Source organism: Triticum aestivum, chromosome 4B (genome assembly GCF_018294505.1).
Source record: "Triticum aestivum cultivar Chinese Spring chromosome 4B, IWGSC CS RefSeq v2.1, whole genome shotgun sequence".
Classification (NCBI taxonomy): domain Eukaryota; kingdom Viridiplantae; phylum Streptophyta; class Magnoliopsida; order Poales; family Poaceae; genus Triticum; species Triticum aestivum.
The window spans coordinates 37,295,850-37,308,073 of NC_057804.1; the positions used below are offsets into that span (position 1 = coordinate 37,295,850).

At 43.0% G+C, this 12,224-nt stretch overlaps 1 protein-coding gene across 1 annotated transcript; it reads left to right on the forward strand.

Annotated features, from left to right (window-relative positions):
- The first annotated feature begins 1,393 nt into the window (after positions 1 to 1,393).
- On the forward strand, positions 1,394 to 11,633 carry LOC123090861 (uncharacterized). The gene is made up of 3 exons (XM_044512212.1): positions 1,394 to 1,720; positions 1,806 to 1,957; positions 11,048 to 11,633. Exons 1-3 carry the CDS (start codon positions 1,627 to 1,629, stop codon positions 11,126 to 11,128), a joined length of 327 nt encoding a protein of 108 aa, XP_044368147.1. The 5' UTR covers positions 1,394 to 1,626; the 3' UTR covers positions 11,129 to 11,633.
- The last annotated feature ends 591 nt before the right edge of the window (positions 11,634 to 12,224 follow it).

A 12,224-nucleotide genomic window follows, 5' to 3' on the forward strand; every position in this document is an offset into this window, starting at 1 on the left:
CTCATGATTTTGGTACCTCTTAGTATTGCAGCTTTTCGGTCTTTTCACTTTTTGCTTGGGAGGGTCTCTAACCCTATTCCTTTCAACGCTTTGGGGCTAATTACTCATTGAACACTTGTTAAACCATTAGTCTCTCAAGTCACCTGTCATCAGTGCCCGCTTTCCCATCTTCTTAACCTAAAATGAAGGGGTACCTCCGGGAAGAGATCCAAAACCAAATTAGGGGCTTAGATGTCTTTTTCGCAGTGCTCACAACTAATTGAGGAGCCCTCATTCTAGAGCCTTCCCAAGGGTCACTTTGGGGTGGCTATGAGCGCGCCACTTGACGCGCTCTCGGCTGTCGTCACGTGTCGCGCTCTTTCGGGATTTTATTTTTTTATTTTTCCGCACGAGTTTTCAACTTTTTAGTTTTTTTGGTTCTCCATGGTCTTTCTTAGCTTTTAGACAAAAAATGGGAATAAAATTGTACAAAAAAAGTGTTTTCTTGTTTCTTTCTTTCGCGGGAGGCATGTTTTTTTTTCTCGAGAGGCACATATTTGCTTCCGCATGAACGGAAAATATGCGTTTTCTTTCGTGAGAGGCATGATTTTGCTTCGGCGAGAGGCACATATTTGCTTCCGAGAGAGGCACGACCGTGCCTCACGCAAACGAAAAAAAACGCATTTTCCCCTTTCGCGAGAGGCATGGTTTTGCTTCCGCAAGAGACACAGATTTGCTTTCGCGAGAGGCACGACCGTGACTCTCGGAAACAAAAAAAAAATGTTTTTTTCCTTTCGCGAGAGGCACGACCGTGCCTCTCGGAAACAGAAAAAAAATGTGTTTTCTTTTTTTTTGTCTTTCCACAAGAGGCACGGGTTTACTTCTCGTGGAGACACAGATTTGCTTCCGTGAGAGGTACGACTGCCTCTTTCGAAAAGGAAAAAAAACATGCTGCTGGTTCGGTTTTTTCGTTTGATTTTTTATGATTTTTTTTTCGTTAAAACCTATCAACATGGGATCTGATTTTAAAGATCTCGACGCGAGGAATCGAACAATGAAATCGGTTCAAGATTTGGATGCACGGTTTAAGAGATAAAACATTTTGAATAAATAAATTAAAAAAAACTTTCAGGTTGCGACAAATGGTGTAGTGCGCTCAGTTGTCGCAAGAGGTGGGATTGACCTTTGCAAGGAGTGCTACTTAACTAGTTTTTTTGGGGAAATTTAGTTTTTTTTAGACATGCTACTTAATTAGTGATTTCGCGAAAATCCCAGACCTGTGCGAGCTAGCGTCTTGGGCTTCATTTGACTGCCCGAAATTAGCCTGGCCCGGCCCTAGAATTGCATTTTCGCTGGACTGTGAGGCATCCGTGGGCTTTGTCTGTGCGACTGGAAGGCCCACCGATTAACCCTATAGCCATCCTCCTCCTCCCGTCTTTGCGTGCGGCGGCGCTCCCCATCCCACCACGTCTCTCCTCCGCGCGGTACCACCGCCCCTCTGCTCCGACGGCGGCAGCCTCCCCTGCGTTGTGGCGCCAAGGACAGCGCCTCCCTCCCGTGCGTGAAGCCGCCTAGGCCGGCGCCTCCCTGCGTGCGTGGCAGCGCCCAGGCCGGCGTCTCCCTCCCGCGCGTGGCGTCCCGGGGGCCATGGCCTTCGCGTGTGCATCTCATGTGCGCCGCCTCCTCCTCCACCCCGGCGCCGGAGCTCCGGCGAGATCCTTCTACGCCCAGCCCTACCAAGGTACACCTACTTGGTCACTTTCCTCCTGATCCGTGGTTCTTCCGCCGTTCGTTGTGGTGAAATGGATTGGAATTCCTTTGCGCAGCCAAGGTAGGCGTGGTGGAGTTCTTGAACGGCGTCGGGAAGGGGGTGGAGATGCACGCCGCCAAGTTGGAGGAGGCTGTAGGCGGCGATCTCCAGAGGCTGCTCGAGACCCGCACGCTGCGGCTCAAGAAGCTCGGCGTCCCCTGCAAGCATGTACGTGTCCTCCCTGTTCCAGACATTCCTTTGATAATTTTTTGAACTCTGAAGACACTGGAAGGAACTCCTACTGTCACTTTTATTAAATTAACTGAGAAGCTATCAAATAATGTACATATGAAGGTTTTTTACATCAGAGAGGGGGGGTGGGGGGGGGGGGGGATATACAATGGTCGTACGTGAACTCACAGATCAAACAACAACAATGGGTGGAACCTATCAAAGGCATTCCTTTGATTTAGTTATTTCTTTGTAGCTTCGCTGAAGGCTTGATGTGGTTTCTGGCTATGCTGTGCTTCTCCGGCCATTTCATTGTGTAAATGTAGAGTTTGGTTAGGTTTTGTTCTCCAATCTTGTGATGCTTGGAAAAGAGTCATTGGGTTAGTTCGTGTGTACGAGAACACAAAGGCGCCTGTTGCCGCGTCCATCCATCTTGATGAAGGAATTTGAGAAAGTCTGGGATGAAAAAAATAAGAAATTTTTAAAAGCTGCGGTCTAATATGGGGATGTGTTCAAAACCTCTTGATTTTTCCAATGTTTTAGGTATATGACTGCATATCCTGGAAGAACCGATTAAGATGTTTAATAGGACTGCATATCCTGGAAAATGATGATTGAAACATGACCCTACAGAAACATAATAATTGAAGGAAATGCAGAAGTAAACTAAACGAAATTAATCTGAATATCATATTCAGCTTCAGATACTTAGCATTTTACTAAATCAGATATCTAATAGAAACATCCCAGATCTACTACAGATCAAGTTCATCTCGTCTAAAGATCAACTTGCTGACATCTTTATCAAGCCGCTGCCACTTTCCTTGTTTGAAGTCTGTCGACGTAATCTTAACCTTCTTGACACCGGTTAAGAATGAGGGAGGGTGTTAGAATACATGTTGTATACGTCTTGGGATTTTAACATACCGTACATACCTTGTATTTGTACTAATCCTTTGTGATATATAAAGAGAAGCACCGCAACCTTTTGAGGCGTGCGATCCCTCAATCTATCTCTCATACAACCACAACTTACAAGGGGCGTGTGGTATTTTTCCTCTCCTGTTGCAACGAGCAGGTTCTTTTGCTAATGCCATGTTAAAATAAAAGATGTGGACCTTTGGGGTCTTGAGTCATTGTTATTGGATTAGGGGCGTGTGGTATTTTTTTCTCCCGTTGCAACGCACGGGCTCTTTTGTTAATGCCTACCAAAGGGAGAAGATTATTGAACTTTTTTTCTGTCTTCTTCGCTTCCTAAAATATTTAGGGAACGGGCTTACTTAGAAGTACCATAAATATTTAGGCCGATTTATGCCGATAAATCTAGGGTCCCCGGGTAAAAATTCTTTCCAATCAAGTACGAGTTCAAAATTGAATTTTTTGGGGCTATGGTTCGTAGTTTTTGAATCTATTTAGTTTCTTCGAATCAGGAGGCTTTACATACAAAACCAACAACACGATAACATTACGCTTCTCTTTTTTATTCTTATTTATATAATTTGCGTTACTTTCACATGAAGTGAAAGGGACGCTGTTCAGGAGAGCCTTCCTACATTTGCGCCCTGCTAAAAGCTATCACACCACATGGCGCAGAGACAATCGACAAAAGATGAGCAATAGCCCTTGGTAGGCCCCATGGCTGCTGCCTCTGCACCATCTTGCACTCGATCCTCCGACCTTCTGCCTGGATCCAAGGATGACTGAACTAGAGGCGTGTTCAAAATGGCAGGGACTTGAACTCGTGGAACATGCAGAGTGGGGGGCGCATCCTCGGGTTGAGTCTGATCCCTTGTTGGATCTGGCAGTGCTTTTGCGGGTTGAGCCTGACCCTGTGCAGGATTTGGTAAAACTTTCTCTCTGTTATGTAATAAAACAGTTTCAAAACAAAATCCATGGGTAAACAAAAAACAAAGAAAAAGAAAATGCAATTCGTTGTGGGAACGGGTTAGACGATGAATTACCCCCCTACTAAGAAACCAAAGTAATACTCCCTCCGTCCCATAATTTAAGACGTTTTTTGACACCATAGTGTCAAAAAACGTCCTATATTATGGGACGGAGGGAGTAATAATGATAGGAAAAGTATTAGAAGGAAAAGCAATTCTAGGCCGATGGGACAATGATTAAGAATTTCCCAAAAAAAAAGATGGGACCTTTTATTGAAGGTTGGAACGTTTTATTCGTATTCGACACATTCTTTGTCAAGGCTTGCATTTTCGACGTCGATCGGAGCCTTCGAAGGCAGGGTCTTATTGAAGTTATACCAAATCCCCTCTTGTGTTAATAGAGCAAAGAAGCTGCCTTCGATGGTTCGGATCGATGTCGGAAATGGAAGCCTCGAGGAAGAATGTGTTGAACACGAATGAAACTTTCCAACCTTTGATAAAAGGTCCCATCTTTTTTTTTGGGAAATGCTTTTTTCATTTTCCCATTTGCCTAGAATTGCCTTTCCTTCTCCTTTTATTTTTTGCCTGCTTATTATTATTTGGTTTCTTAATAAGGGGGATGATTCATCATATAACCTGTTCCCCCAATGAATTGCATTTTCTTTTTCATTGACTTCTGTTTACCCATGGGTTTCACTTTGAAACTATTTTATTAGATGACGGGGAGAAAGTTTACCAAATCCTGTAGAGGATCAACCCGCAGACGCATCGCCAGCTCTGCCAGATCCAGCAGGGATCAGGCTCAACCTGTAGATGCGCCCCCACTCCGCCTGCTCCACCAGTTGGAGTTCCTATCATTTTGATCCCGCCCCAGGTTCCGTCATCCTTGGATCAGGCTGGAGGACCGAGTGCAAGATGGCGTAGATGCAACATCCATGTAGGCTGTCATGGGTTGTTGCTCGTCTTTTGTAGAGTGTCTTTGCACCATTTGGTGTGATAGCTTTTTGCAGTGCACAAATGTAGGAAGGCTCTTCTGAACTAAGTTCCTTTCACTTCATGTGGAAGTAGCACAAATTATATAAATAAAAAAGAAGCTTAATGTTACCGTGTTGTCGGCTTTGTATGTAAAGCCTCCTGATCCGGAGGAACTCGATAGATTCAAAAACTACGAATCGGTAGCCCCGGAAAACTCAGTTTTGAACTTGTATTTGATCGGAAAGAATTTTGACTTGGGGACCCTGGATCTATTGGCCTGTCATACTAATTTTACTATGCGAGGACCCAGTATTTCAGCTCATGCTTGAGTGCTTGCCTATTTTTCCTTCATCTTCTATTCGAGATTGCCCCTAATTAAAAGTGGCACCCCGTCCCCATTCCCCAACAAACTAACTATTGAGTAGAGTCAAAAAGGGAGGCAGAGCCAATGCCTATTTCAGTTCAGAATGAGTAGTCTTGTCTTTGATCAACAACTTGTATTCTGCGATTCTTCAAAAGTCCTACTTAGCTCAGTTGGTTTGGTCTTATACTTGAAAGCCTTTGCCCTTTAGGTTGTTTTGAAGGCGTAGTGCCGGCGTCAGCTAGGAGCTACCATTCAGTGTGGAATATTTCGTCGGCCATCTCGCACGCACTCATATCGGGAAAGGAAAAAGGAAACGAGTTCTAATAGCGTATGTAGACGTAGACTCGAGCTCTCTGCTAACATAAAAAAAACCCGCCTTCTACCCTGGAAAGGAAGAATTCCTATCTTACCTTGGGAGAGAAGGTAAAGGGTGCGTGCGAAATTGCTCCGCATGCCGTCCCTTCCTCAAGCAAACAACACAAGACTTAGTTAACGAAACAGGAACTCCATCCCTTGACACTAATTTTTGATATAGAAGTTGGATCGAGAAAATGCGAGAATGCACATCCAATATTGAGAAAATGTTGTGTCACTGCCCTAGCCTAAGGGTCTTGAGAAACCAGAAACTAGTGTTCGATGGCCCCAACAAATCCTATTGGTTTTCGTGGGGGATGCCATTTTTACAAACTTCCGCATGTTGAGCGTGACTATGGATTTTATATAGTTATGGAATAACCTTTTTATTCGCGTCTTCGACCAAAGACTCCTGATATCGCTTGTTTGTCCCTTGATTCCGAAGTACCAAAACCGAAGGCAGAGTTGAATGCATTAGGTTGGGAAGTGGCCTAGAAGGTGCTTAAAGATAGGTGACAATTGTGAAAACCAAGTTTAGTCGACTTGTCAGTAGCAAATGACCTTTCTTTCATCAAAAGTAGGTAAGGAAATCTCTTTTCATCTCTTCTACTCGGCTACGGACCTTCTAAAAGAAGAAGCAATAAATATAGAAGTGCTAGGTTGGGATTTGAGTGAGATCCCGAATCGGTAGCTTCAGATATCCTCTTAGACTCCTCTTAGACTGGAATGAGAATTCTGATAGATTTCTTTGCTTTAAAGCATAGTTGCAGGTAGGTTATGCTCCTTTGCTTCATCCCTATAGTTAAGGATTGCCAATCATATAGTAGCAGTAGTTGCAGTAGACTAGCCATATTCATCTTCTATCGTCTCTTGTTTCCCCCTATTTAAAATGGTCAGCCTGCTCAACAGAAAAAGTTGCTCTAATCGTACTCGAGCCCTAAATCCTCCAATAGGGCTTACCCGAGTCAAGTTTTTTCCGAAGTGTGCGAAAGCAAGGCCTGTCTCGACTTTACTTGAATGCCATTTACTGAGCTATTTTTTTTTCTTCTGGTGAAAGCACATTTTATTATTTTAGGGAAGCAAGACGAAAGGTCATTTCGCCCCGGAATAACAGTGAAAGCAATCAATCGGAGAAGCCCTCACTAGTATTGAGAATGAAAAAGTTGATTCATTCCCCAAGCGTGTGTGTGCTTTCCACGGGCTTGATCTCGATTTCTTCTTAAGCTGTTATGTCCTCCAAAGTGAAGTGGATTGGTCGGAAGCTAGACTCCAACAACATTGGTACTCAAATAACTGGCTCTGGTTCATGGCTTAGAACCTTCAATCTTTAGCCATTATTCCCAGGGCAAAGACCAAGAGCTGGAGATAAGAACGAAAGAGGAGAAGGATCGGACTGATCGGTTAGAATAATTGGTCAAAGCCTCTTAATGCATATGCTCGGGTCATGCCTTATGGTTTACCCGGGGCCGGGCTGATGGACCGCATGCTTATAGGATTGGTTGATATCATGGCTTGCCTCACTACATAAATTGTTGATGGATTTAGTTTAGCTGCATACTAAGGTTAGCTAGAACAAGAAGCAGTGAGTGGTCAAAAAAGTTCTATTGAAAAAGATAGCTCGGATTCGATCGCTACCTTCGTGGCACAAGCGCGAACTCTAAACTTCTTTGCTTCTGGTAAAGAAAAAGAAGGAAAACTAAACCATTATTTATAAATAAACTCTGCCAAGAGCAGCCAAAAAACATGACTCCAACTATGGCAAACCTAATACCAGCTTTTCTTACTATGTCTGGAGCCATTGTCTTTTCCTTCGAACCGTTTCCAGAACCAGAGCACCTATCCTTTGCTCCTGTTCGTGCATTCCCTTTGTTCTAAACCAATCCAGAATCGAATTGCATTCTGTACATAGAAATAGACTAGCTTTTCCGCTTGGATCTCGTCTTGCTTGCTGGGAGAGAGGAAGCTCCAGACCACCTTTTGAAGCCAGATAGCTAGCGATCGCTCTGCAATGATACCGGTGGACAACATCCATTTAATCTTCCAAAAAGGGGTGTTTGCTACCTTGATCCGACTGTGCGTGGATTCGCTGGCTTGAAGCTTCGAATCTTTACTGAGCTTTCTTCCTTGGTATCGTGTTTCAGCGGACCAGGTAGTTCCGGTTGCAGTCCCAGGTCTTTCAATTATTACTACTTACGATGTTTTTCGTTCTATTGAAATCCTGCGTCAAGCTGATGTTTCATTGATCGACACCAGGCACATCCATCACATCAAGTATTTCACTTTTGACACTCATTTATTGAAGGACCAGTAAACTAGACCCAAAAACTCCCCATTTTTAAAACGAACGACCAATCACAAAATGTGGTGCAACACTATGACAAGCGTTCTCACAGGCCAGCACCTCGATGCATCCGTCTCAAGAGTTGTACAACTTACATGTGCTTCATGCCACATTCTCTCACTTTTTGCTCTTCCATTTGCCTCCATCATATAATCAATCTCACTCTCATGTCATGAGTTAAAAAACCATATTTGTTGGTACATATCAAGGCTGAGAGGACACGTTGCTCTCATGTCGAGATTAGTATTAGGGACCCTTGGTACTTTTAACCATTTACTATATGTACATGCGGGACAATCAATCTATGCTTTCATTCACATTTCATTCTAGCACTAACGACTCAAGCTCTATCTATCCCTAGAAGCAAATGGATCTGATGGAACACTTGGATTGGAAAACATAACTATACTGATAAAAAGCTTGGAAACTAGTTCAAGTCGAACTCAAAAGCAACTAGGCAAACTAACTTCCATTGAAGCAGCTTCCTAGAACTAGCTGCCATTGTATTGGTTGGTGCCATTTCTTGTCTTGGAGGCAGGGCAATAGATTAAGATTAGGTGATAAGCAAAGGAACTGTAGGGCTTAGGGCTGTGGGTGAGCGTAAATTCAATAGGTGGAGGGGAGGAAGGGAAGAAAAATCAGCTATTTCACCTGGTGCCGTAATAACCACTGTTTTCGGGTTTGAAGGCATACGCGCAGCAGAGATCTTCTTTCATTTAAGAAGAAGCCATCGTAGAGAGGAAACAAGGCGTTTAAGGGACACTGACTAACATTATTTTCTCCAGGCCTGCTTTGGCTAAATCGACCGAGGCTTAGCTTATTATGTTTCGGGCGTTTAGCTAGCTTAGAGAATAAAGAAATCTATCTCTAAAGGGGGAGCGGTATGAGTATTTTAGTTTAGTGGAAGGTTGAAGAGAGATTAGCTAAAATAGCCAGTCGGGTAGGCAAGTGCGGGTGGCTGTGGTCAAAGTGAACATGTCTTGTTTCGTTTAACAATTTTGGCTCTCCGGCACCAAAGTAAACTCTTTCTATTGCTTGGCCTATGGAGTTTGGGGACGAGTGCTGACACTTTACCGTGCAACATTCCTGTTTCTTTCATTCCCCTTACTAGATCAAAAAGGGCATATGTGGGTTTTGAAGATGCCTGGACCTTACCACCTTGTTCTAAATTTCTAATAGCCCGCATTAATGCCTCTGCCAAGAACATAGGAGTCCCCTGGGTTCAAGATGTTATATCAAGTTTCAACTGCTGGGAAAGAATTTGGGTGCGGCAGGACGAAATGGAATTCTCAAAAAAAGTATAAACAGGTCTTCCCCACTGCTGCACAGAAATCTGAGCTGGGTGGAATTGAAGTTCGGTGTCGATCAAGACACCCCTGCCTACTTACCTTAAAAACGGCTAATGATCAACCGATCACAGAGGTCCTTTTCCAGCAACTTCAGATCAGGAAAACCACAATATAATATGAAAGCAAGCAAGGTGAGATGGTTGGGCCAAATTCAAGTCTTTAACCCGTTTTCCTGCCAACCATGGTTCGATCCCCTGCAGCTGCATGTTATCTTTCTATTTCACAGGGTTTCATGCGCCTGCCACTGGCTTTGGGTTTTTTCCCAGTTTGTGCGGAAACTGGTCAGTTCTTTCCGGTTCGTTCGCGGGGTGGTCCATAGAGCTTAAGAAACCGTGCCTGCCGCCAGTTCCTGTTTTTTCTGGTCCGATCAGCAGCCCGATTCGGTTTTGAAACTATGATTATAGCTATGATCTTGTCTATAAACTTTAGAAGAGAGCATAGTTTTGATTTGGGCACACAGTTTAATGACTGTACTAACATTGTCATCACGTGGACTAATAGCCTACAGAGTTACATATCTCTTATACTCCCTCTGTCCGAAAATACTTGTCCTCGAAATGGATAAAATGGATGTATCTATAACTAAAATAAGTCTAGATACAACCATTTCGAGGACAAGTATTTCCGGACGGAGGGAGTAGCATACAGAGTTATAACTGACAAACATAGTATAGGTGTACAGTGGACTGATAAAATTACAGGATCACTTCATTGGGTTTCATTTCTCCACTTCTAACAAAAATCATAGTTTATATAATGCTTACAGTAATGTCGCTGCCGGAATCACCACGAGTACAACAGACACTGATTTAACACATGAGTTATTCAGGCCAATACAGAGAACACTACCAAGTTCCAGCAGATTTATCGAACATGCCCCCTGATAATCTGATATAGGATGGAATTTGTAGGCAAAACCGATAACCAGGAAGGGAGATTCCAGTGCACTAACATTCTAGGTAGCAAGTTTGTACTTGTTTGTTTCACCTAGTTACTACAGTCAACATGTACTTGTTTGCTTCACCTAGTTACTACAGTCAACATGAAGTAGCAGCACAGATGGACTAAGGTTAGACGTCAGTGAACGCGTGGTTGGAGGACTTACACCCACAAAGTATGTGTTGTGCCATATGGTGGGCTGGCGAAGGCACATGTCGGTGCTGTGGCGGTCTGGCGAAGGAGGAGGCTGGCAATATATTGAAATCTGGTTTGGACTTGGAGAGTTCAATGAGCTGCAAAATTTGATAGAAGTACAGTTTTTGTAATTTCTGAATGCATTTGAAGTAATTCCTTCTGTCAGTTATCGGCTAGCATACTGACATGCATGGAGTGTTATTTAGTCGATTATGATGTTTCCTAGGAAGTACTCCCTCCGTTCGGAATTACTCGTCCAAGAAATGAATGTATCTAGATGTATTTTAGTTGTAGATACATCCATTTCTACGACAAGTAATTTTGAACGGAGGGAGTAGTTAGCTTGGAAAGGTGTGGGTAACATTTTTAAGTTCTTACTATATCACAAACATTTGTTGGACGTTCCAGTTGCTAGTATAATACTGCGAGTAGTGTTCTAAAGAACATCAGCACAACGAGCATCTGTGTGGACTAGAAGCATTTCAGCCCACTCAAACTATAAAGATGGTCCACAGCTTACGAACTGCTAATTGCCATCATTAACATTTACTGTGAGTTCAACTGGTAGAGTCCTTGCCTGATATGTTTCCTCTGTTTCATTTCCTTCCATTTTCATGTGGTTAATTTGTGATGAAATTTATTGTTTGAGTTAAATAACTAATTTCGTTGCTTTGCCTGATGCAGAGAAAGTTGATTTTGAGTTTTGCTCACAAGTACCGCCTTGGTCTTTGGAAGCCCCCGGCAGAAGCCAGGAAAGCGCAATAAAAGTTGGTTTGTTTTTGAAGTGTCGACTCGGGAGAACTATGTAATGTTACTGGGCTGAAGCATGTTTGGGACATTGAATAATTGTGCTGTAATGTGGACGCCGCAATCAGAATGTTCTTCAAATCCAACCTATAACTGGCCCTGTTGATGCTACTCAGGATTTCTCTTTGTTAGGTTTGGGCAAGTGTCTAGAAATTTTCCTTGTTACAGAAACCATCATCACTCTATTGTACCAAATTGCTGTCGTCTTTCCTTCAGTCGGACAACGCCTGCAGGAGATTGAAAATGCGGCACTGAGCTGACAGTAAGAGAAAGGACACCTGCAATCACACTTGATGCACCAGTATTTGAAGATCGCAATAGTCACTCGTTGCTAGAAATGGTACCTTGTTACAGCACCCAATGCAGTGCTTGCTTGTAATCTGAAGAGAGCGACAGATATGGAATGTCAGCTACTCTCACATACCCTCCATCAGCGACATGACATATCATTTTTAAGCTTAAATTCTTCCATTGCCTACGTCCATGTTTCAAAATGCATAAGAAAATGGTAAAAATCTTAAAGTCACACTTGCAGCACGGTATGTGCCTCTATTGTCTGTCCAGATGATGCATCCAACTCATAGCCCATATATACCCCTAACGTACATTTTGGTTGTATACCCACAAACGCATATACTCATTCTGCACCTAGGATCATCTGCACCTGCGCTGAGTAAAAAAATCAAAACAAATATTAGAAAAATTCAAAAAAAAATCATTTTTTAGCATGCTAGATAATTTGGTGCGTGATGTCCGCTTCAAATTTCAAATCATTTGGACATCTGAGTAGCTCTCGGTCAAAAAAAAAACAAATTTGAGGTCTGTTAAATAGTGTACTGTCCATATATTGTTCAGACTCAATTTGTCTTTTTTTGTTGAGAGCTACTCAAATGTCCAAATGCTCTGAAATTTGGAGCGCACCTCATGCACCAAATAATATAACTTGCACAAAAAATTTGGATATTTGTGACTTTTTTTTTGAATTTTTTATGAATTGTTTCTTGACCGGGTGCAGATGAGCCCGGGCTCAGAATTGGATATTCACTTCTTCCCA

Excerpts from the sequence above, each read along its gene's own strand:
- LOC123090861 (XM_044512212.1), top strand. The coding sequence starts at position 1,627 with ATGGCCTTCGCGTGTGCATCTCATGTGCGCCGCCTCCTCCTCCACCCC. Across the intron at positions 1,721-1,805 it reads CTACGCCCAGCCCTACCAAG|CCAAGGTAGGCGTGGTGGAG; the intron begins GTACACCTACTT and ends TCCTTTGCGCAG. Across the intron at positions 1,958-11,047 it reads TCGGCGTCCCCTGCAAGCAT|AGAAAGTTGATTTTGAGTTT; the intron begins GTACGTGTCCTC and ends TGCCTGATGCAG.